General features: G+C 36.0%; 1 protein-coding gene across 4 annotated transcripts; it reads left to right on the top strand.

Annotated features, from left to right (window-relative positions):
• The first annotated feature begins 721 nt into the window (after positions 1-721).
• TMEM168 (transmembrane protein 168) lies at positions 722-25,737 on the top strand. 4 transcript variants are annotated; one of them, XM_003261204.4, is made up of 5 exons: positions 722-982; positions 6,172-7,427; positions 16,087-16,229; positions 18,424-18,698; positions 23,736-25,737. In XM_003261204.4, the coding sequence occupies exons 2-5, from the start codon at positions 6,300-6,302 to the stop codon at positions 24,281-24,283; spliced, it is 2,094 nt and encodes a 697-aa protein (XP_003261252.1). In that variant the 5' UTR covers positions 722-982; positions 6,172-6,299; the 3' UTR covers positions 24,284-25,737. The 4 variants fall into 4 exon arrangements, with proteins under 4 accessions (XP_003261252.1, XP_012367821.1, XP_030682147.1 ...); XM_030826287.1 differs by having other exon boundaries at positions 766-986; positions 23,736-24,283; XM_012512367.2 differs by lacking the exon at positions 6,172-7,427.
• The last annotated feature ends 740 nt before the right edge of the window (positions 25,738-26,477 follow it).

Genomic DNA, 26,477 nt, shown 5'->3' with positions numbered 1-26,477 from the left:
AAAATTAGGAGTCTAGAGAGAATCTAACTCAAAATTTTCATCCACATATGCAGAATCTCAATCTGAGAGTTGTTCATTCCTATAGATGTGCTGGCCACACCAACCCCCAACATCTATTATGAAAATTAGGAAATTCGCACTCTATTATGGAAAATAGGAAAAATACATAGATAATACATGCAAAACAAGTGGGAGGAGAGAACTACGGATCGTGGAGAGCCTATTGCACATTATTATTTTACAAATATTTAAGTGCCAACTCTGTGTCAGGCACTATGCTAAGATGATTTAATGTTGAGCAAAACCCGACATGTCCCTCCATTTGAGGAACTGAAGGGTTCTGAGGGAGGGCCTAAGGAGCTTGGGCCTTAGCTGGTTACAAAGCCATATATTATGCCATATATATTAAAGAGCAGCAACGCCTCCCGCAGTATTTACAGCCCACGAGTGGCAGTCCTGTCCGCCCTGTCCCCGTTCGGTCCAGGCCGAGGCGGTGGCCTAGATGCTTGATAGGCACTGTCAGCCTGATCTTTGGTGGTCTTCCCGCTGTCTGTTCTCAACTGCTGATTCCAGGTCTCAGGAGTAGACTTTGGCTCGAGGAAGGCAGGCGCCTTAGGTGGGGCAGTTGACACTCGCGCAGCGCCTTGCTCACCTGGCTGTGCGGCGGCGCGCGGGTTTGGGCGGGGAGGGGGCCGGGCCTCGGGAAGGACGCGCGCCGCGTAGTTTGACCCCGGCGGCGTTCCGTACCGTCGCGGATTTCGGCGGCGGAAACATGGCGGTCGCGGCCGGGCTGGTAACGGAGAAAGTTTCCGCCGACACTGGCCTGTATTAGCGCGTATGGCCTCGGGCCCTCGTTCCCCAAGGCGTGCCGTCCCCCTGTTCTCAGTCGCAGGCTGAAGCCTTGTCTTTCCTCCTTTTTGGTTTGGTTTTGGAACTGACTCCGAGGGTTGGGAGAGCGCGTTGGTGGCGACGGCCGAGTCAGGTAGGTAAGTAGAAATGGGTGGACGGCAGGGCGGCGAGATCTAGGCATAGACACTGCCAGGGCTCCGCGTGGTCCGGACCCCAAGCTCCGCCCAGTCGGCCTCCCAGGGCCAGGGTAGGATACCTGCCGGTGGAGGAGTTAACAGTGGTGGTTGGAGATTGGAGGGTGTGGGAGCGCCTCTCCGTATCTTGCAAGGGTTCCCCCTCAACTGGGCGCCACGTTGTGGTCGGGTTCTCCGAGGCAGAGGATGGTGGAGAACAGCCAAGCTCCTTGTCGGACCTCCCACATCTCGCTAGAAGGGGGCCGAAAGGGAGAGAAATTGCTGTTGCTGCTCTAGTGCTGAGGAGTTTGATATTCGAGATGCCATTTTCCTCGTATGAGATGGCTCAAAGAGTTATCAGTAACTCAGAACTGAAGCACTGAAATTCCCTGACTCTGATTTTTTCAGTGTAGTTCTTTCAGCCTTGACACTTCTAGATGGGACAGAAAGTTTCTGAGTGAAAGTAATGCAAGTGATACGGTATGCCTCAAGCCATTCCCTAGAGGTAGGACATGGAGAGAGAATTGGTTTGGAAGAATTTGGGTGAATTAAGTAAAGACTGGTGGAAAGCTGAAATAGAAACTAAACATTCATGGACTCTCCCTTAGTTCTACTAGTTATTAGTTGTGGGATATTAGCTAAGTTCTGTATTCTCTTTAGGCATTAGTAAGTGTCCAATGGCGACCATTGTTGTTAAATGTAGTTATTTTTGTATTAGTCTTTATTTTTCAACAAGTATTTGTTGAATACCTTCTTGATGCCGGATTTTTGCTAGTCACTGGGTGTACAGTATTGAAGACAAACCCTCAGAGACCTTTTGATCTAGTGGGAAATGCAGACATGAAATAAGTGATGGTATGTAACAGAGAAAGTACGGGGGTCATGTAATGGGGAGGGGGCAGGGATAATCTCTTAAGAAAATGATTTATCTGAGACCTGAAGAGTTGGAGTAAGCCAGGTGTGAGCACTGGGGTGGGGCCAGGAAGAAGAAAAGGAGTGTACCTGGCGAGGGAATAGCATTTGTGCAGTTTGTAATTGAAAGGTCAGTAAGGTTGGAAAACAAAGTGTGAGAGGAAGAGTGGTAACAGATAAGGCAGGAGAGTTACTCAGGCCCAACACGGAGTGCCTTATGAGGCACTGTAAGGAGTTTTGACTTTATTGCTAAGGGTGATGGGACGCCATTGGAGCATTTTACACAGTGGAGTGCTAAATTTTGGTTTTAAAAATACACTTCTTAGAGAGGGCAAGAACGGATACAGGGAAATGTTCAACATGATTGTGGCCAAAATTGGGATGGTGACCCTGGGGACGAGAAGTAGAAACACTTAAAAAATGTTTAGGAAGAATAGTATACAGGACTTGGTGAGGATTAAATGTAGATGATGGTGAAGAGGAGGGTTAGAGTAGTATGTAAGGTTTTATGAAATAATCAGACTCTGGCAGTGATTAGTTAGCTTTTCCCATATGCATATTGACTCTTCTATGCTCCATTTTCATCTACCTCTGGAATAATTGTCCATTGAATCATTAGTGATGGCAAACCAATTGGAAAGGATTGTAATGTTTTTTTATTATGCTCTAACTCAGGCTGTCTTGTGAAGAAGATCAGAATGGGGAAAGACTTTTGTAAATTAGCCATTTAAAAACAATCTGCCATGTTGATTTTGGTCCATAAGAAGGCAACTGCATATATTGCATTATATGGATGCACTGTACTTTACTAATTTTTTTTTTACATGTTTACATTTACTTTGTTTCCAGGTATTTACCTCTGTTAACAGTGCAGAACAGAGCTGGTGCTTCATTTTCTATAGGTAGATTAATATATGTGTGCACTTAAGTAGAGAGATAATAATCGAAGACATAGAAATAAATGACATTGCTTAGAAAAAGTATGTAGTGGAAAAGCCTAGGTTTGGGGTTGAACATCCAAAGGATGGGTTGAGAATGAAGAGCCTTCAAGGAGACCGAGGAGGGAAAACCAATGAATTAAGAAAAAAAATCTGGAGACTTAGTCTTTGGATGCCTGCAAAAAGGAATGGTTTGGAAGGTGAGAGAAGTCAACAATGTAAATTTGTTTAAAGAATATGCAGGATACGGCCGGGCGCAGTGGCTCACACCTGTAATCCCAGCACTTTGGGAGGCTAAGGCAGACGGATCACCTGAGGTCGGGAGTTCAAGACCAGCCTGACCAACATGGAGAAACCCCGTCTCTACTAAAAATACAAAATTAGCCAGGCATGGTGGCACATGCCTGTAATCCTAGCTACTTGGGAGGCTGAGGCAGGAGAATCGCTTGAACCTGGGAGGCAGAGGTTGCGGTGAGCCGAGATCGCTCCATTGTATTCCAGCCTGGGCAACAAGAATGAAACTATTGTCTCAAAAAAAAAATAAAAAAAAAGCCAGTTGCAGTGGCTCACGCCTGTAATCCCAGAACTTTGGGAGGCGATGTGGGTGGATCACCTGAGATCAGGAGTTTGAGACCAGCCTGGCCAATATGGTGAAACCCCGTCTCCACTAAAAATACAAAAATTAACTGGGCATGGCGATGGGTGCCTGTAATCCCAGCTACTCTGGAGGCTGAGGCAGGAGAATCACTTGAACCCGATAGTCAGAGGTTGCAGGAGAATCGCCTGAACCCAATAGTCGGAGGTTGCAGCGAGCCGAGATCCTGCCACTGCACTCCAGCCTGGACGACAGAGCGAGACTCCGTCCCCCTTCCCCCTCCCCCCCCAAAAAAGAATATGCAGGATACTGAGTGAAAAGTACCCATTGGATTTAGGAATTTACAGGTCATTTCAACACTTAGCAGAGCAGTTGTGTGGTGGGAAACACCATTTAGTGGTTTGAAAAGTGAATGGGTAAGAAGTGATGCAACTAAATACCAGCTGTCAAAAGGACACAAGATTGAGCTTCATAGAGGATATGGGGATGAGCAAGGATTGTTTTTGTTTTGTTTCTTAACTTTTTTGGTATTGTTTTTAAAAGAAACAGATTTATAAATGTTTAAATACTAATGGATAAAAGAAAAGTGAGAGTTTGCAGAGAGAGGAGAGAGTCTGACGTTCTGGAAGAGGCAGAAGGAAAGATGCACAATATGGCTGAAAGGTTTAGCCTTAGAGAAGCAACAGCCTTCTTTTCTTATATTCGGAGATATAAGTAGAGGTGGGTTTGTGGACTTGGAAACTCAAGTGAGCTCCCTTTTGATGACTCTAGGAGGCAGAGTCATCTGGTGAGAATGCAATAGGAGGAAGCAGGGTATCAGAGATTTGAAGAGAGGAAATAGAGGTTTGAATAGTCACAAGAATGGGGAAGAATGTTGACCAGGGAAGGATGTTCCATGGATTTAGAGTGGCACCGTTTAGCCTAGTGTGTGAATTTCTTCCCCCCTGTCCAGCAGTGTTCAGTAGTCTGAGCCCAGATTGTACCATCAGCTCTTTGAGGATGTATATTCTAACGTATTTGTTGAATTATTTTATAACACACATTAGTGATGTTTAAAAAAAAAAACCTCAATGCATTCCAGATTTTGTCAGTTTCTCACACTCAAAAAGATAAACCAAAATATACCAAAGGAAGACATTTTCTTTAACATTATGTGGTACCTTAAGACATGAGTGAATAAAGATGTAATTAAGGAAAATCAGTTGGAATACTTAAATAGACTTAGTTGTAAAAATTTTAAAAATGTGCTTGTTGAACATACAAAAGCAAAATAAGTAATAATACTTGGAACTTCCCAGAGACCCTAAGGTTGCTTTAGTAACATTCCTCTCCAGCCAGATGAGTACTAAGAGTTGATTCCAGGTTCTCATGTTTCTCTTGAGCCTTTTAGTGTACAGCTATTAAGAAAGTACAAATGAACTAATCAAAAACTCGTGGGGTTTTTTGTTTATTTTTGGAGGCAGAGTCTCGCTCTATCCCCCAGGCTGGAGTCCAGTGGCATGATCTCCGCTCACTGCAACCTCCGCCTCCTGGGTTCAAGAGATTCTCCTGTCTCAGCCTCTTGAGACATTACAGCTGCCTCTCACCACACCCGGCTAATTTTTGTATTTTTAGTAGAGACAGGGTTTTGTCATGTTGGCCAGGCTGGTCTCTAACTCCTGACCTCAAGTGATCCGCCTTCCTCAGCCTCCCAAAGTTCTGGGATTACAGGAGAGAGCCACCGTGCCTGGCCCTAGTTTCTTTTTAAATATCTGGTTGGGTTCTCTTTAGATAGAGTTACCATGAACCATTGATCAGTTCTTTTGAAACAGTATACTAGGAAATTTTGAAGAATTATTATAGATGTTTAAATCATTTTTTGACTACTATCATTTTTTAGGTGTGACTTGTGGAAGCTTTAATTTCCTGGGTCCGCTAACAAATACTTGTAGTAACATTTGTTTAAGTAGAATTGAAAAGTTCTTCATTTACTTTATAATGACTATTAGGGTGAGCATTTCAGTTTTTCATTTTTGACTCGGAATTGGTCAGGAACTGGTTTGCTAGAGAGATAGTGTTTAGATTTGGAAAGCAAGTTTAGTAATCAAAGTAATTTAATAGAGATAAAAGTACAGGGAGAATTATGGCTCAACCTTAGGGAATGAGTAACTTTAATACTTGAATTCTAGTAAGTTTATTAGTTAAACAATGTAAAGACCTTGTGTAACATTCTAGAGCTGGCTTGTAAAAAGATGTAGGAGATATTTGGCAGGTCATAATGGTTGCTGTTACTACTAATATATATAAGTGCTTTTCAAATTAGAGTTAACGGTGAAGTCCTTCATTCACTTTAAGAACTAAGCAGCTTTCTCTTGTACCAAAACCTGCTACAGTCTAAGCTATTGCGAACATTTCACCTTTCCTTGTTGTTGAAAAACCAGATATTTAAACCAGAATGGATTAGGTGAATTTTTCACCGTCTCCGGAAGAACAGTTCTATTCATGCAGTGATAGCATATGATGAGTAGAAAGCACAGCCATGTCTATTTGGATAAACTGCAAAGTTTTAAGCCAGAAACAGTATTCATTAAGATATTGCAAATCAGGTTGTAAACTGGATTTCAGTTTTTAAACTGGATTTTTTCACTTTCTATATGCATCTTTATATAAAATAATGAGTAAATTATATAAAATTAACTCTGAAATATTGTTTTCTTCTTTTTAGATCACTATAAACAAAATTTCCACAAGAGAAAATGTTGAAATAGGAGTTGCGGATACATTGGATATACTGGATGAAATACAAGCGGTTAATTTTTGTAACGTGAGGGAAAAGCCCACATTGCTGGTTACATGTGTAAATCACTGCGTTATTGCTTTAGTCATTGTCTCTATTTAGCAATGACAAGACTGGAAGAAGTAAATAGAGAAGTGAACATGCATTCTTCAGTGCGGTATCTTGGCTATTTAGCCAGAATCAATTTATTGGTTGCTATATGCTTAGGTCTATACGTAAGATGGGAAAAAACAGCCAATTCCTTAATTTTGGTAATTTTTATTCTTGGTCTTTTTGTTCTTGGAATCGCCAGCATACTCTATTATTATTTTTCAATGGAAGCAGCAAGTTTAAGTCTCTCCAATCTTTGGTTTGGATTCTTGCTTGGCCTCCTATGTTTTCTTGATAATTCATCCTTTAAAAATGATGTAAAAGAAGAATCAACCAAATATTTGCTTCTAACATCCATAGTGTTAAGGATATTGTGCTCTCTGGTGGAGAGAATTTCTGGTTATGTCCGTCATCGACCCACTTTACTAACCACAGTTGAATTTCTGGAGCTTGTTGGATTTGCCATTGCCAGCACAACTATGTTGGTGGAGAAGTCTCTGAGTGTCATTTTGCTTGTTGTAGCTCTGGCTATGCTGATTATTGATCTGAGAATGAAATCTTTCTTAGCTATTCCAAACTTAGTTATTTTTGCAGTTTTGTTATTTTTTTCCTCATTGGAAACTCCCAAAAATCCGATTGCTTTTGCATGTTTTTTTATTTGCCTGATAACTGATCCTTTCCTTGACATTTATTTTAGTGGACTTTCAGTAACCGAAAGATGGAAACCCTTTTTGTACCGTGGAAGAATTTGCAGAAGACTTTCAGTCGTTTTTGCTGGAATGATTGAGCTTACATTTTTTATTCTTTCAGCATTTAAACTTAGAGATACTCATCTCTGGTATTTTGTAATACCTGGCTTTTCCATTTTTGGAATTTTCTGGATGATTTGTCATATTATTTTTCTTTTAACTCTTTGGGGATTCCATACCAAATTAAATGACTGCCATAAAGTATATTTTACCCACAGGACAGATTACAATAGCCTTGATAGAATCATGGCATCCAAAGGGATGCGCCATTTTTGCTTGATTTCAGAGCAGTTGGTGTTTTTTAGTCTTCTTGCAACAGCGATTTTGGGAGCAGTTTCCTGGCAGGTAAGCTTATTGTTTGTCCATCAACCCCAATGACATGTAATAAAATGCTAGCTTCAACAATAATTGAAATTCAAGTTATAAGGTCAAGTTCCTGATTTCAAAAGGATATTCATATTTGCTCTTATTTAATTTTGTTCATGGAATTGAAGCACTGAATGTGTTTCAAGAGGATAATTTATTTGATCTCTAGCAAAGAGGTACCAAAATGTTATGAACACTCAGCATTGAGATGCCTCCCGCCTCCTGACTGTTCATTAATGAAACACTCATCGATTAAAGAGTCTTAGAATACTAACATTTGGAAAGTATTTAAAGATTGTATTTTGATCCTTTCATTATACCCATGAGGAAACTGAAAGCAAAAGAAGACACATCCAGAGTCACTAGTACTAGCAGGAACAGAGTTACTTAACTTCTGTCTATTCCCTGGACTCCTCACTGTAACATGTTTCTTTTATGTAGCCATTTCTCTGAAGGTTTTATATAAAAGGTGATCAGATATATAACAACATATCAGGTTCTCAATTATAGATTAGAGGTTATCCTAAGAAAGAAAACATGGGTTTCACAGTACCTTTGCTGCCCAGAAATGTTTTCTAAAAGGTTCTTGTAGACAAAGACATTTGTACAGTTGGAGTTTGCATCTGCAGTATTAACAAACCCAGTCTTCCATTAATTGAGCATGTATTGACTATGCACTATATGCCAGGCACTATAGTGGGTGCGGCAGATCTCAGGATGTCTGTCAAAGGTGGCACAGTCTCCAATGGGAGGAGGAAGAGGCTGGCATGTAAACAAACAATTATGATTACAGTGTGATAAATACTATAATCTGTGTACATCAGACTGGGATGTGGGGCATAAAGGAAAGTCAGCTCTGCTTGGTCCAGCTCTCTGTAAGAGTTTGTTGCTGCTGAGTGATTTCTAGAGGAAAGTCAGCTCTGCTTGGTGCAGCTCTCTGCTTTGTAACAGTTTATTGCTGCTGAGTGATTTCTAGAAGTGTGTTTTGAAGAGGGACATGTGAAGACTTGCCTGGACATGGTGCTTTCTAGTCAGCTGGGCTAGGGCAGGCATCCTGTGTGGGAGTCAACCAAATAAGGAAAACATCTTGGGTGTGGCCTGAGGATATTGTCCTTACTTTGCTCTACTTGCTGGTGTTAGGCACGATCAGAATTATGTTGATGATGTCAAAAACTCAAGCATGAGTTTTCCTCCCTCTTCCTTGCACCTCCTCCTGCTAGCTCCTTTCCCAGCCCTAAATACTTTTTCTTTTCCAAGTCAGCCTCATTCATGCTGGATGCCATTCCAGGCTTTCAAATTCTGTTAACCAAATATTAATGTTTTCTTGGTCTCCAAACTTTTTCTTATCTAGTGGTCTTCAGGTATGGTGTGTACCACTGGAGGTAAACAAAAACTTTCCAAGGAGTCTGTCAGCAGAGATAATTTTAAGAGAATCAGTTTCCTGATTTTCACCTTCCATTCTACCCTTTCCTAAAGTTGATCTACTTGAGAATCCCTCGATTTAGATGTAGGTGATAGCATTGTGGTTTTAATTTATGTCTCTAATGACTGATGATGTTGAGCATCTTTTTATGTGTGTATTAGCCATTTACTTTGTTGTTTAAATAGTCACATCTTTTGTTCATTTTAAAGCTGGGTTATTTGTCTTTTAAGAGTTCCTTATGTATTCTGGATACAAGCCCTTTGTCAGATAAATGATTTGGAAATGTTTACTCCCAGTCTGTGGCTTCTGTTTTTATTTTCTGAATGATACAAATTTTTGAAGAGTTTTCGTGAGTAAAAGTTTTTAATTTTACAGAGTCCAATTTATCCACTTTTTCTTTCATGGGCTCTGCTTTTAGTATCTTATCTAAGAATTCTTTGCTCAACACTAGGTCACAGTTCTTTCAAAAGCATTATTGTTTTAACTGTTACATTTAGGTGTATGATCCATTTTGAGTATAGTATGAGATAAGGATCTAAGTTTTTTTTTTTTTTTTAATATATAGATGTCTCATTGTTCCCAGCACCATTTGTTGAAAAGATTAACATTTCCCCTATTGAATTGCCTTGGTGTCTTTGTTTAAAATTAGTTAAACATAAACGTAAGGTTGTATTTTTGAGTTCTCTTGTTATATTGACCTGTATGTCTACCGTTGTGCTAGTACTATGCCATCTGGTGAGATGTTTTCTAATTTCCTTTGAAATTTCCTCTTTGACTCATGGGTTATTTATAAGTTTGTTGTGTGATATCCTAATATTTGGAAGTTTCTCGCATTTCTTTCCATTGATTTCTAATTCCATGTGGTTGGAGAACACTGTATGATTTTAGTCTTTTAGGCCACTTGTTTTGTGGCATGGTATGTTTTATTCCATGTTTACTTGAAAATAATGAGTCCTCTGTTGTTGGGTACAGTGTACTATAAATATCAGCTAGATTAAGTTGGTTGGTGGTGGTGTTCATGTATCTATAGCCTTGTTAATTTTCTGTCTAATTCTGTAATACTGAGAGAGATGAAAATCTCTATTATAGTTCCTGAATTGTCTACTTCCTTTTTCAATTCTGTCATTTTTTTTTTGCTTCTTTATTTTGAAGCACTGTTCGTAGAGGTAAATGCATGTTTGTTATATCTTCTTACCATATTAACTCTTGTAATTATGGTAAACAGCATAGTTGAGTAGTTAAAACAGAGATTGTATGGCCTGCAAAACAAAATATTAACTATCTGTGCCCCCTTCTTTTTTTTTTTTTTTGATATGGATCATATATTTATGTGACCACCACTACCACAGTCAATTTGTAGAGCAGTTAAATCACCGCCAAAATTCCCTCTTGCTTCCTTGTAGTCAGTCCTTCTCCCAACCCCAGGTACTTGGCAACCTGATTTGTTTTCCGTTCCTAGACATTTTCCTTTTCCAGAATGTCATATTCATAAAATCATTTAACATTGTAGTCTTTTGAGCCTGACTTTTGTTTTTGAGACAGGGTCTTGCTCTGCAGTGTGGGCTAGAGTACAGTGGCACAATCATGGCTCACTGCAGCCTCGACCTCCTGGACTGAAGCAGTGCTCCCTGCCTTGGCCTTCCAAAGTGCTGGGATTATAGGTGTGAGCCACTGCACCTGGCCCTGAGTCTGACTTCTTATTTAAATCATTTGAGATTCATCTGTGTTGCTGTGTGCCATCAGTAAGTTAGTTACTTTTACTGTGAGCAATATCCCATTGTATGGATGTTCCAGTTTATCCCTTACTCAGTTGAGAGACACTGAAATTATTTGCAGTTTTTTGGTAATTATGAATAAAGCTGCTATAAACCTTTGTAGGCAAGGTTTTGTGTTAACATAAGCTTTTATTTTAGTGTGATGTGGGATTGCTGGGTCATGTGGAAAGCATTTCTTTTAACTTTATACTGCCATACATATGTATTTCTAATCTACAGAATAAGCTCATGACAAAAATTATCTATATATATATTCCAGAAATCAAGACTCAAAAGGTTAATTAACTTATTCTTGTACACATAGCAAGTGGCTGAGCTGGGATTGAACAAAAGTCTAACTCCGAAGCTTGGGTCCTTTCCACTGTGCCCTACCTCTTCCACATAAAGAAGTCATTTGACTTTAAAATTATACAGTAGCCTTCATAATGTTCTTAAATTTCCTGAACCAAGCAAAGTTTTGAAAGTCGCCTGTGGTTTCTTAAAGCTTGATTTCTCACAGTCTCTCCATTTATATATTGCTGCATTTATGTATTCTGTTTCTTAGTTGGGCTTTACTTTCTTTTTTTTTTTTTTTTTTTTTTTTTTGAGACAGAGTCTCGCTTTGTCCCCCAGGCTGGAGTGCAGTGGTGCGATCTCGGCTCACTGCAAGCTCCGCCTCCCGGGTTCACGCCATTCTCTCCTGCCTCAGCCTCCCGAGTAGCTGGGACTACAGGCACCCGCCACCGCGCCCAGCTAATTTTTTTGTATTTTTAGTAGAGACGGGGTTTCACCATGGTCTCGATCTCCTGACCTCGTGATCCACCCGCCTCAGCCTCCCAAATTGCTGAGATTACAGGCGTGAGCCACTGCGCCCAGCCAGGGCTTTACTTTCTTTAGAGTTCTATGTATGTTTTCCAAATCTGGTTTGCATAAGGTGACTCATACAAAAATGCTTCTAAACAAACAAGCCGTATATGTTTATGTAAATGTTACATTTTTAAGATGACATTGCATAAAGAAATTTTGTTCCTGTTACCTGAAAAATTTTAGGATATGGAATGTTGAATACTTTGACCATAACTCGAAAGCCCAGCTGAATAGAGATCTAATAACTAGTAACAACTTTTATTCAAAGGGCATTACTTACAGGTTGTTTATTGGTCTTCTTTTGTGCTCAGTTTATATCTGCTCTGAAATATGAGCCATGTCTTAAAATTTGATAGTGAGCTGAGGATAATTTGGAGAAGAAAAGGAGAAAAAGTACTTGTAGGCTTGAATCAATTGATCTTATTTGTTACTTGGAATTAAGGTGTAAGGAGTACTCCAAAGTCACAAATGACTTCTAGATTGAAGCTATAGAATAAAGGTTTGCAGGCCAATAAAATTGAAGCTCTCTGAAAGTGGCAAGCGGATAAAACATCCTAAATTTATTTTGGCTTCCCCTGGACATACTTGCCATCTGTTCAGTTAAGATTATGAATTTTTGTATTGCCAAAATATTAACTTGTGTGTGATCATAATAGAATATTTGATACTGTTTTTCTAAGCCTGCTTTTTCAAAATAACCTAATAGAAGTACTTAATGATTTTTTCCTGATAAATTTGCTTTCTAAAAATGTATGACAGGGCCAGGCATGATGACTCACATTTGTAATTCCAACAGTTTGGGAGGCCAAGGCGGGAAGATTGCTTGAACCCAGGAGTTTGAGACCAGCCTGGGCAACATAGGGACCTTGTCTCTACAAAAATAAAAAAATTAGCCAGGCATGGTGGTGCATGCGCCTGTGGTCCCAAGCTAATTGGGCGGCTGAGGTGGTAGGATCACATGAGCCTGAGAGGTCAAGGCTGCAGTGAATTGTGATCATGCCACTGCACTCCAGCCTGGATGACAGAGTGAGACCCTGTCAATCAGCATAAAATTCTCAGTTCCTAAGATTTTTTAATATGAAAAGCAAGTAGTAACAGATCATCTGTTATTTATGAATTGTGATCAATAAACCCCTGAATATCTACTTATTTAGTCCACTGTATCAAATATCATCATCACTGTTGCAAAACCAACATTAGGGTATTGAATAACATCACTATCAATTAACATTTTAATTGGAATTTTGAATTATTAGGCTTTTCATTTAAGTCATCTACAAATTGATTGACAATTGAACTTTATCATTTGCTTAGTTCGCTGCTAAATCAAAATGTTTAATACTTTTTTCTAATAGTAAAAACATACTGAAGATTGAGGAGCACTGGTTTAGAAAAAATATGTAAATATATAAAATGTAATAGCCTGGAAATCAATCATCAGAAAATTGGAACTGATTCCATTTGTAAGAACAGAAACATAAAATAAGTTTTAAACTTATAAAACTTTTATTTTAAAATTACTACAAACCTCAATGTAGGTTATAAAAGAAGACTTCAATAAATGGAAAAACACACCATACTTCCTGGGATGAAAACACTCAATGCTGTGCCTTGCAGGCATTTGTATACATAGAGGAAACTGTTTTCAAAGCTGAGCTGCGCTTTTGGTCCCCTCAAGAGTGGCAAAAATAAAAGCCAAGCCGAGGGCCTCCAGAAGTGAGATCTCTGGTAAATTACCTCCCATTTTAAGCTTACATACTGAAAGAAGAGGGTGGAGCCATGTGTGTTATAGCCCTCTCATGAACTTGCTTTCTGCCCTTGTGTCCTGTTGGTGGTTCAACCTGGGATTAAGTGGTCAAACCTGAATTAAGATATGTAGACTCGTAATGTCCGCAGCTCTCTGGAAGAATCAGATTGCCTCTAGGAGAACGTATCATTATCCTAGGCCTAAAGTTAATAATAATATAATTTTTATATCCAGTGTTCAGCTTATAAATTTAACCAGGTACACACACACATAAACACACAGCACCAAGAGCAAGAAGCAACAAAACCAACAGACAACAGAAAAAAATCTTTAGGTATTGGGATTATCAAACAGAAAACCATCATGCTAAGTTGCAAAAGTAAAAGGAGAGATCAGGACATAATGGTAGTACACTGGAAAGTAAAAAATGACAAGGCAGATTTTACAAAGAACTAAATAGAAATTTAGATCAGGAAATAAATTATTTCAGAGTTGCAAACATAACATTAGACAAAGCTGAAGTGGGCATTAGTGAACTGGAAGATACAGTTCAGAAGAAGCTATATAAGCAGCAGCATGAAAGAAAAGTATGGAAAATATTGAACAGAAGGAAAGGATAAGTAAGACTCAGAGGATATGGTAAGAAGATCTCATATTTGTTTGATTAGAGTCCCAAAAATAGAGGGAAGAAATGAAGGCCAAAGGACATATGTGAAATGATAAAAAACAGAACAACAGAACAGAAGAAGAGAGACCAAAAACAGATCCATGAATACTTATGACAAAAGTGGCATTGTAATGTGGAGTGGTTGATATTTTCAGTAATTTGTGCTTGGACAATTGAGTGTTTCTGTAGAAGAAAAAATTGGACCATTATCATAAAATCAATTATATTTGGATTATAGATTTAAATGTAAAGGCAAAACAATAAAGCCTTTAGAGGATAATGTTAAAATATCTTCTTAATGGTTGGATAGAGGGATATTTTTTTAACAAGGCATAAAGTGACTATATTATAATTAAGAACTCATGTTAAGCAAAAAACAGCATTAAGGTAGTCACAGAGTCACCAACAAGACTTTCATTGAAACTATGTTCAGAACCAAACAAAACTAAATCAGTGAAGAAAAGGTCAACCCCATAGAAAGGTGGGCAAAATATTTAACACTTCATCAAAGATGATACCCACATAGTGAAAGGTACTTAACCTCATTAATAATCAGAACTTGATATTTACTCTAGCTTTGGTATAATGGCAAACTGTAAGCAATTTAAATACCAATAATAGGATCCACTAATTAAAGTTTTATATGTATTATAGGAATGCCATTTGGTCTTTACAAGTGATTCAGAGTTATGTAAGCTTAGATTAAAATGTTCATAGATTATGTATCCCATTTTGGTAAAAAAAAACATACACATGAATATGTATTTGTGAAAAATACATTGCATGAAGTCTGGGAATATTTCAGAGTAGCTGTGCATATAGATGACGGTATTTGGAATGATTTTAATCGCATATCTTTTTTACTTATTTGTATTTTCTAGTGTTTCTAAATGGAGCATGTACTGTGTTAATTTATGTCATTGACAAAATAGGATGTACCAAAATAGGGCAGTATATTCATTTTTCTATTGCAGGAATTTTTTTATTAAATTTTGATCAAATGAACCACCCCTTAGTGTTAAAAGCATGTGTTCATGCACCTAGGCATATAGTATGTACAGTAGCAATACAGGAAGAATGTAATAGCTTAATATTCTAAAGAAATGTTCAAGTGACTATCCATTTTCTTTTCACTTAAATGAGTCTTAACTTTTTCTGCTTTTTCATTGCAGTTAATACCTGATTGCCTCCTCATTTCTTCTGCCTCTCTACTTTCCATTCTGCTTTTACAATGCTTATATGTCCTTAATATTTTCTTCTTTTAAAATTTTGATTGCACATCTAGAGAGTTCAGTGCTTTATAAGATAGACTATATCATATAAATGGAATACGTTTTTATAGCTTTAAGATCTTAAATTTCCTTAAGAATTTATACAGAAAGAATGTAATAGAAAAAGAATACAGAAAACATATAGAAAAAATGTAATAGTTTAATATTCTAAAGGTATGTTCAGGTGACTATCCATTTTCTTTTCACTTAAATGAGTATTAATTTTTTCTGCTTTTTCATTGCAATTAATACCTGATTGCCTCCTGCTTATTTCTTCTGCCTCTCTACTTTCCATTCTGGTTTTACAATGCTTACGTGTCCCTAATATTTTCTTCTGTTAAAATTTTGGATTTGCACATCTAGAGAGTTCAGTGCTTTATAAGGTAAACTATACCATATAAATGGAATTAGTTTTTATGGCTTTAGGGTCTTAAATTTCCTTAAGAATTTATTTTCATAATTTCACGGGGAAAAAATGAGCCCTTTCTAAAGTACTCTTTTTGACAAAGTAAATGAATCTGTTATTTGAAAAATGACATAGGCATGTGGGTTTTAACAAGATACTTGTTTTCTGGCATTTTCTCCGTCATGTCAAAGAGTGGTTTTTGTTTTTTGTTTTTGTTTTTGTTTTTCTCGTCTGGATAGGATGTTATTTGACAAATCTTTTTTAAAAATGATGTGCCGTGTTTTGCCACAACTTCCAAAAAACTAAGAGATAAATTTAGGATTTATTGCAATAGTTAGCTCATCCATGTATACTTGTCTGCTCTAACTGAAAATTGTTTTTAGATCATTGTTCCTTTTATCCTTTTGAAAGTAGAAGCTAAAAAATGTGAATCAATGTGCATGCATGTAAATATATACACATATGTATATGTACTATGTAAACATGTTTTGGATTTCTTTTAGCCAACAAATGGAATTTTCTTGAGCATGTTTCTAATCGTTTTGCCATTGGAATCCATGGCTCATGGGCTCTTCCATGAATTGGGTAACTGTTTAGGAGGAACATCTGTTGGATATGCTATTGTGATTCCCACCAACTTCTGCAGGTATGTTGGTGAAGTGAAGAAAATGTTATGAAATGAATAGTTATCACTAACTATACTATAGTATACTATATAGTATAGTTAGTGATAACTATTCATTTCATAACATTTTCTTAATATTTATATGAATAAAATATAGCTCCTTTTGAAAACTGTGTTTTCAAAATATAACTTGTACATTTCTTCCACATTTTTAACAAACTTTATTCCAAGTGATAATATCTTCAGAGTTCAATTGAAATATTTTGATAAATATGATAAGCTTATATTTTAGCTAGAAACCAGAAAATATTCATGAATAACTTTTCTAAGGAAAGATCTTACCCTAAAGGGAATATTTTGTTTCAGAAAGTGTCCTCTGGCTGGGCGCGGTGGCTCACGCCTGTAATCCCAGCACTTTAGGAGGCTGAGGCGGGCAGATCACCTGAGGTCAGGAGTTCGAGACCAGCCTGGCCAACATGGTGAAACCCCATCTCTACTGAAAATACAAAAATTGGCCAGGTGTGGTGCCAGGTACCTGCAATCCCAGCTACTCGGGAGGCTGAGGCAGGAGATTCACTTGAACCTGGGAGGCGGAGGTTGCAGTAAGCCGAGATGGTGCTATTGCTCTCCAGCCTGGGGGATAAGAGCAAGACTTCGTCTCAAAAAAGAAAAAAAAAAAAAAGGAAAAAAAAAAAGAAAGTGTCCTCTGAAGCAACATAGTGAAATATAATAAAACGTGCTCTGGACCTGAGAGGCTGGAGGTCTAGTTCTGTGTTACCTTTGGTACATTATAACTACTCTGAACCTTATTATCTGTCTTTACCTAAAATGTATATAGTAATACCTCTTCTGTTCATCTGACAGGAATGGCATGAAGCACTAAAAAAAAAAAGAATGTAAAAACACTGCACACTGAAAAATGCCATACAAATACTAGGAATTCAGAGGATTGGCAGTGAAGTTTAATAAATGTTTATTGCAGTTTTATTCCAAAATAACTTTTACCCACAAAGGTGGTGACATCTGTATAAATCTGTAAATGTTGCTACATTTTGATTTTTATTTTATAGCTAACTACCTTTAAAATAATTCTTTGCCATAAATGAATTCTGATGACAGTTTTCATCACACTTTCCCTGGGGGAGGGGAGAGTGGAAGTAAAGTTTTTTCCCAATTTCAAGTATTTGACATAAACATCTCCAAATAGACTATTTGCAGGAAATATTTTCCTTCATGTTAAAGACTTAATAAAAAGTTGAAGGTTTAAGAACTGAAAGAAACAGATTTAGAAATGTCCCATAAAGTGAGAAATGACAACCTTGTAGAAAGAATGTGTGGAAATAGTAATATGCACAGTTAGATATTTATTCCGTTGTAATTTTTTTAATGTATTGCTTACTCTTTTGTGACTGTAATGAAGAAAAGTTAGTAGAATAGTATTGATGATACATGAAGCAAAATCTAAAGTTTTCAAAAATCCCGATAGAAATCCGTTTTCTGGATAGGAATGATGACTTTTTCTTTCTCAATATTAATGGTATTTTGCTAGTTATAAGACTTGCTTTATCATCTTTGTACTAGAGTACCATTTTATATTTGTTCTAGGAGCAAATGTAAGTCTTCAACTAGTGTTCAGTAGTATAAAGCAATGGACCTAAATTTTAATAACTTTTTAAATGCCTATTAATAGATAATTTCTTCTATTATTTATGTACCTTAAGTTAATAAAATTTGAACACAATTTTATAGACTTTTTCAATACAGAAATAAATATATAATTAAAATATTGCTTTTTTATTTTGTGTTATAATATTTTTAAAGAATAGTTTTTTTAATAGTCCCCACCCAGATGTTCTTGAAACAGTGTAATCCTGCTTTTAAAAAGCCTTGTCCAATATCTGTCGTAAGAAAATACGAATAAAGAACAAAGAGTAATACTATCTACATTTGGAGATATTATCCCAGCTTTGAATTTGATTATTGTTTTAATGATAGTAAATATAATATTTAGAAACCGGGTTTTGATTTTCTAAGCTTAATTCTTATTACTATAGGAATTTTAGGAAGGGTGATTTTTTTAAAAAAAATCCTCCCACTTAGCAGCAACTATATTATAACTGATTCTTAGATAATCAGTTGTAAATGACAGATGAGAATGTGATACAGAATGAATACTTCTTAAACACCAAAATAATTGTTTTTTCTCCTACTTTAGTCCTGATGGTCAGCCAACACTGCTTCCCCCAGAACATGTACAGGAGTTAAATTTGAGGTCTACTGGCATGCTCAATTCTATCCAAAGATTTTTTGCATATCATATGATTGAGACCTATGGATGTGACTATTCCACGAGTGGACTGTCATTTGATACTCTGCATTCCAAACTGAAAGCTTTCCTCGAACTTCGGACAGTGGATGGACCCAGACATGATACGTATATTTTGTATTACAGTGGGCACACCCATGGTACAGGAGAGTGGGCTCTAGCAGGTAAACTCACCTTTGGCAGTTTCACTATTGTAAAGATACACATGTATATGTAGAAATCTGTACTTCACACACAGTCATTAAATTTCCAGGATTCTTAGTTTACTGAACTATACATATGACTCTAATTTGTTTTTCTTTGCTCTAGCATACCTGTTTAGCCTAATTTAATCTCTAATGGTAAGATTGGGAATTATGTCTTACAGTGATTAGAAGGAAAAAAAATGCCTTGAGACTTACAATCAGTTTCCCTTAAAATATTTTCAGAATTGCTAAATATATTTTTCAGAAGCTGATAAACTCCTTTGACTAGTATTTTTAAGTTTTTAAATGTTATGGATGCAGATTTCAGTAGTCCTTCACATCTGTAGTTTTATTTATGTTATAAAGCTCACCAAAATTTTAAACAGCAGATAATGTAGTATGGTGGGAGTAGCATTTAGGTCAGGAGACCTTGGTTCTGGTCCTAATTTGCCACAGCTGTGTTATTTTAGGCACGTTAGTTAACTTCTGTTGGCTTCAATTTTCTCATCTGTAAAATAAGGGAGTAATTGTAAATGACCATTGAGTTTTATTCTAAGGTACAAAATTCTGTAGGGATTTTTTTGCATTTGAAAAAAACATAAAATAACTTTGGTTTGCATGCATTATGGGAAATAGAAAACTTCTTAGTTATTGCCAAGAGAGAAATGAGATCTCTTTATATAATATATACATTTGTCAGTCTTTCCAACTATTAATAGAGAGTAAGTCAAGGGCTTTGTTTTATGAACTGTTACTTGTTTAGGACCTATAACAGAGCCCAACACATAGTAGAGGATCCTTAAGTAGCTTATAGATAGGTGAAATCATTGAATAAATCATTAAGAAAGGTAATTTTCTTATTTTAGATTAGAAATAGTTATTTTAGATTTAATTACATGATTTTTTTCCATAAAAGTGTAGATGTTTTAAACCAAGAATATATAAATAATAAAATAGTCATAAAATGAATGAAGTGGAAACATTCAGGATAAAGAAAAAGATAAATAGAAGTAGTATGGAAGGACAGAGGCAGAGTTGCCAATATAAGAACTCAAGAAAGAAACAAACAAAAGGTTAAGGTAGAGATGATTTTAAACTGGCATGATCTCATTGATTTCATGCCAGATTTGTAACTGAGGTTTTTATCATAAGGAGAAATTTTTTTTGAAATTTTTTGCAAATAAATATTGAATAACTCAGTGGCCTTCTAGTAGAAAGACAAGCTAATATTTATTGGGCACATTTTAAGCATCAGCTTACTGTACTTAGTACCTTATACACATTGTTAATCTTTATGTGAAATCCTTTGAGATAGATACCATCACTTCTGTTATCTTCATTTTTCAAAGGATGAAATGGAAATTGAAAGTTGTTATGTAACTTTTCTGTGGTCATACCACTGTGTGATAGAACCATGATTTAAGACCAGATCTGCCCGATTCCTAAAGTGTATTTTTCCTCCCACTGTACCATGTTGCCTCCAAGGGTGAAACCCATGATGATAAAGAAATGGCATGTTCTGGTTAAGTGAATATTTTTGTTAACATAGGTCACCCATTTCAAAACATTAGAATGTACAAGACTAAAAGATGTACTGAACATTAAAACTAATTGAATATAGTTTATAAAATCATTTACTTGACCTATAACTTTTTAATTACAATGTAGAAAGCATCTTTTTAACCTTTATGGCTACTTCAGTTTCAGGTAAAGTATAACGTTCTGTGTATTCCAACTCAGAGCACAAGAGAAAGCTTTTAGTCAATTAAAATGTCTTTACAGAAATAGAATTTTAGATATAAAAGCAGGGATTGCTGAAAACTTACTATAATCCTTATGATAATAAACTCTACCCAGATCAAATGGAAAAAACAGGGCTAATTTTTGGTGGCCATGCATATATCCCTAGTTATTTTAAAGTGTTATAACAGAGTAATTTTAGAAGTAAGCTTTTTGTGTGTGTTTATATGAAGGTTGTATTACTTAATAGAAACACTTTAAAAAGTTTGCATTTTTCTTAAGTAATTTAAAATTCATTAAGTATTTCTTAAAGATAGCTATGGAAATCAATTCTAGATGTTCATTTACTAATACTTATATCAGCTTTTTATTTTTCTAAGAAAAGTAAAAAAAACACTAAGATAAACACACACACGTATATCTCTCGCAGTTTTTCTAAATTTTCATTCATTGTTAGGAATAATTTTTGAAGACTTAAGAACTCTGAAATAGAGTTGTATTTTAGGTAAATGTTTAGCAGTTACATTCTAGAATGATGTCTTTATAATTTTTTTGAAGTATGCTACCAGTAAATTGACCGTTACAGAATTCCTCTGTTAGCTAAGATTTGTTGTTGTGTAACTTTGAGGCTTATTATAAGAAGTTTAAAAAAAAGAGAGAGAAAGCATACTGATCTCCCTTCCCTGAGAAAGGTAGATTTTATCTTACAATTCAGCAACTGCATACTGTCATGCATGGCCTGAGGCATCTGGCATACTTGTGGGTAGTCATGTTGAACCAGGCCCAGAAAAGCCTGCTTTTCAGTTAGTTCATGCCCTGGCCTGCTTTAGACATAGCCCTCAAGGGCTGATTCTGCCTCACAAATAGTATTGAATATCTCTGCTCTGAGGAAAATGCTTTCATCTATTCCAAATTAAGTGACAAAGAGCTTTAAGCTCTGCTAATTTATTAATAGTTGGGGATTTTTTGTTTTATTTTTTGTTGTTTTTTCAGCAAACTTTGAAATAGGAAACATCACAACTGGATTTTACTTGGGTTAGGAAGTGGATAGCAGGCCCAGTATTAATATCACTGTGGGAAAGAGAATCTATATTTGCCCTTTATCCTGTACCTTTACTCACAGTACTTAGAATATGTAGTCTTCTTATATTTATGGAGTTTCATGATATGGAAACTAATATTTTTGCCTCTGCTTGAGGATAGAAAACAATTATGGTAATTACAGGAGAGACAGAAATAAATGGAAAAAATGTAGATAATTTATAAAGCAGTTTGTTACAAATAAAGCCTTTAAAAAGCAGTCTCAATTACTTGAAATGCATCAGATGGCTATTATCTTAGATAAATGTAAGTACTTTGAATCTGGGCCAAAAGCCAAATGTAGCATAGAACCTATTCATAGGAGAAAGCAGAGCAAAACAAGAGAAATCATTTAGAAAGCTTTAATGCTGCTTTAAGTCTCTTGTTGATATCTAAAGAGCATTTATATAAGAGAATTAGGGTAGAATATGCTAAAGAATGTTTATTGAAATAGTTGTGGATGGCATGTTGGGCAATGATGTTTTGTGGCAGATGGGATTTATATAATCGTTCTTATAATCTGTGTCATCTTCTGATCTCTAGATAAATTTAATAGAGCTGACAATAATGGAGAGTTAACATTTGGCCATTTTTGAAAAAGTATCTTTTGGAGGTATCAGTGGAATAACACATTAGTAATGTGTGGAGACCATGTACTGAAATAATGTCTCTGAGATAATATGTGTGAGTGTTACAGCGATTAATAAAAAAAGTTTATTTTCAGGTTCTTAAGCTTACTGATTAATAAAACATTAATAAATGACACATAAAGAATATGATAGAATCCCAATTCTAAAGGATTCTCTCCCTGGTGGTGTCCATTTTTAATGGTGAAACCAAGAGGACAGTTGATTTGGGGAAAATTTTGGGTCTTGTGCTGGTAAATTGTAAAAGTAACTTATGCTCAATGTAAAGCTTTCAGAAAAATATTTTAAAAACCACATGGAAGTGAAACACCCAGCAATAGCTGCTGTTATAATTTTTGTAGATGTACTGTCATGCTTTTTCTAATACAGACATTTCTCATCAATAAATTTTCTTTATAAATATTTTGTTATAAGATTTCCTCCTAAGGTTTTAGGCCATAGTTTATTTCCATTTCCCAAATGGGAAGGTCGTCTTTTTTGTAATTTTTTGTCACTATGTCTATTCTTTCCTTAGGATAGATTCGTAGAATTGGAATGATCGTTATCAGTGTACCATTGAGGCAGGGCCAGATGAGGTGAAGGTGGCAGTTGCCTCAGGCACAAAACATAAGGGAATGCCAAAAAACTCAATAATCAAAATGAACATTTTAATGTAGTATACCTAAAAATCAAAATTAATGCAAAAAAATAACGAGATGTAAAACCTGTAGTCAGAAGTTTATTTACTTTAGAACTGTCTGGGTATATATATATTTTTAATCCCTTGTTCTTCAGCTATAAAACTGATTTAAATGTAAATCTGTTCTTAAACTCATTCTTGTACAGGTAGGAGTAGGGTTTATTTTCATTCAGTAGGTACCTACATATGAGGAAGAGAAGGAAACTGATACAGAATGGGGAGGCAAACTTTTTCTGTAAAGGGCTAGATATTTTTGGCTTTGTGGGTTTAGATCCCTGTTGCAGCTATTCAGCTCTGCTACTTTAGAGCAATAGCAGCCATAGACAGTATAAATGAATGAATATAGTTGTGTTCCAATAAACTGTTATTTATGAAAATAATTATATGAAACTTAAATTGCATGCAATTTTTACTATCACAAAATACTCTGATTTTCTTTCAACCATGTGAAAATATAAAATCAATTCGTAGCTTTCAGGCCATACAAAAAGAGGTGGCAGGCTGGATCTGGCCCATGAGTTGTAGTTGCTGCCCCTGGTATAGAATGTTAGCTTTTCTGTATAGTTGTTTTCACTAAATACAACTATGTAAAACTATTTTCTTAATTTATGCTAGCAGATTCCTTTTTATGTGAGTAATAAGGATTTTTTTTTACCTCAAGTTGAAAATCTGTTGTAAAAAATATCTTTTCAAAAGATACTTTGAAAGTGTCATTTAAATACTTTATTTTTTGCTTATTTAATTCTAAGAACTTAAGGAAAATACATGTAAAACAAGAGTATTTTCTCTCTAGGAGAAAATGATTGAGAGGGTTTTCTTAATGAGAGGCTGCAGAAATTATTGCTCCATTGAATTTTCTCTTGTTCACAGGTGGAGATACACTACGCCTTGACACACTTATAGAATGGTGGAGAGAAAAGAATGGTTCCTTCTGTTCCCGGCTTATTATCGTATTAGACAGCGAAAATGCAACCCCTTGGGTGAAAGAAGTGAGGAAAATTAATGACCAGTATATTGCAGTGCAAGGAGCAGAGTTGATAAAAACAGTAGATATTGAAGAAGCTGACCCGCCACAGCTAGGTGACTTTACAAAAGACTGGGTAGAATATAACTGCAACTCCAGTAATAACGTCTGCTGGACTGAAAAGGGACGCACAGTGAAAGCAGTATATGGTGTGTCAAAACGGTGGAGTGACTACACTCTGCATTTGCCAACGGGAAGCGATGTGGCTAAGCACTGGATGTTACACTTTCCTCGTATTACATATCCCCTAGTGCATTTGGCAAATTGGTTATGCGGTCTGAACCTTTTTTGGATCTGCAAAACTTGTTTTAGGTGCTTGAAAAGATTAAAAATGAGTTGGTTTCTTCCTACTGTGCTGGACACAGGACAAGGCTTCAAACTTGTCAAATCTTAATTTGGACCCTAAAGCGGGATATTAATAAGCACTCATACTACCAATTATCACTAACTTGCCATTTTTTGTATGCTGTATTTTTATTTGTGGAAAATACCTTGCTACTTCTGTAGCTGCTCTCACTTTGTCTTTTCTTAAGTAATTATGGTATATATAAGGCGTTGGGAAAAAATATTTTATAATGAAAGTATGTAGGGAGTCAAATGCTGACTGTAAATGCATAAGAGACGTTAAAAATAACACTGCACTTTCAGGAATGTTTGCTTATGGTCCTGATTAGAAAGAAAACAGTTGTCTGTGCTCTACAATGGCCAATGATGAATTACTAATGCCTTATTTTCTAGGCATATAATAGTTTCGAGAATGTAGACCAGATAAATTTGTTTACTGTTTTAAGAAAACTACCAGTTTACTTACAGAAGATTCTTTTTTCCAAACAGTAGGTTTCATCCAAGACCATTTGAAGAACTGCAAACTCTTTCTCTTAGAAAAGAAAGAGGGCTGCCTAAAATAAACGCAAAATTTGCTTATACTCCATCACATTCAGATGTCTTGGTTGTGACTTATTACCAGTGTAGCAGAGAACCCAAGTTACATTTTAGATCAAAATATTCTTTATGTAGGTATTGTTAAAAGGCTAGAGCCTACAAGTTGCTCTTCCATGCGTTGGTTGGGGGGCCCTGAAAACACTGGTAATATTAAGAGTCTTCCTCAGGGTAACTTAATGTTTTCTTAATGAACAGTGTTTCCAGCTACAAATTCTTCCAATAAATTGTCTTCCTTTTTGAAAAGTACTCTCGGAAGAAATTTAGCAATTTCTCATTGACTGACTCAGTCTAAGTATTCAGAAAAGATTTCGATCCCCATTGAGTTAATGCTCTGCCATGAAAATTATTTTTCTGATCCTTGTTAGTGATAACATTTTTTTTTTTTACTGAAGGTCAAAGGATAGAAAACAAGTATTTCTCTTCTTGTATACATGTGATGTATTATGTAAAAAAGTATTCATATTGGCAATTTTAGTTAGGCATAATATTGTGGTTGTAATTTTTAAAACTTAGTGTTTTATCTGATTAAAGCAGGCACTGATCAGGTTATCTCCTAAAAGGTAATTCACTTCTTATTCCTTTCCAATAATTATTACATTCTAAATTTTCATCTATGAGAAATAACAAGAAGGGAATAGAATTAAATTGGGGTATAATCTAATCTTCATTGTTTAAATGGTTTGCCTTCTCACCATTGAAGCCATTTTTTTCTAGCCTCAGAAAGAGGAAATAATGCCTCCACCATTTTCTACCTGGTGACTTGAAAATTGAACTTTTAAGTTAGGAAGAAGTTAGAGTCAGGGAACCTGTATACCACTATCTATGCAGCACTGTTATAGTCTGATTATTTCTGTGTTTTGAATATGATTTTCCTAATGCTCTAAATAAAATTTTGTTAAAAATTAATTTTTCATTTAATGTGCAAATATTGAATATTTTAGTATATTAAAAGTGGTAGTCATTAAAAATGCCCATGTTTTATAGTTCATGTGTGGAAGTTTCCCTGATAGGTTAAGGATTTATATTACCATTGTCCAAATAAAATAGTATAGTTTTTTTTATTGCTCTGTTCAGCAGTAGGGTAGTAGAAAAGCCAGATGTTAAAATTATGAGCTTTTAGCTTAAAAAAAGTTAATGTTAAGTAAAATCTTCTTTTAAATTTCTCAGCTATTTGTGAGCAGGTTAGCTTTAACTAAAGCATTATCTCTTCAGTTTAAGAAAGCCAAATACAAAAGTATATTCTGCATTCTTTATAAGGTAGTATTAAGGTGGTATTAAAAATTACATTTTAGAAACAGCTGACAGTTTGACAGCCACAAACCTGACTTTCTGATATGTATTTTCTGTGAAAGTAAAACCAAAAATGGTCTTTGGGCCAAGAATGTGACTTTGAGCCAATTTGTTAACCAAAAATTTATAGACTATCCACTTTGATGAATTCTCCTACCCAAACAAAAAACTATAAATGACTTTTGGGATGGTATCACAAAGCTAACATTTTAAAAACAATAACTAGGCCAGGCGCAGTGGCTCACGCCTGTAATCCCAGCACTTTGGGAGGCCTAGGTGGGTAGATCACTTGAGGCCAGGAGTTTGAGACCAGCCTGGCCAACATGGGGAAACCTCATCTCTACTAAAAATACAAA

This window comes from Nomascus leucogenys, chromosome 13, assembly GCF_006542625.1.
Source record: "Nomascus leucogenys isolate Asia chromosome 13, Asia_NLE_v1, whole genome shotgun sequence".
NCBI classification, from domain to species: Eukaryota; Metazoa; Chordata; class Mammalia; order Primates; family Hylobatidae; genus Nomascus; species Nomascus leucogenys.
The sequence above is the reverse complement of the archived record's forward strand: the minus strand, read 5'-3'. Positions and strand labels throughout refer to the sequence as shown.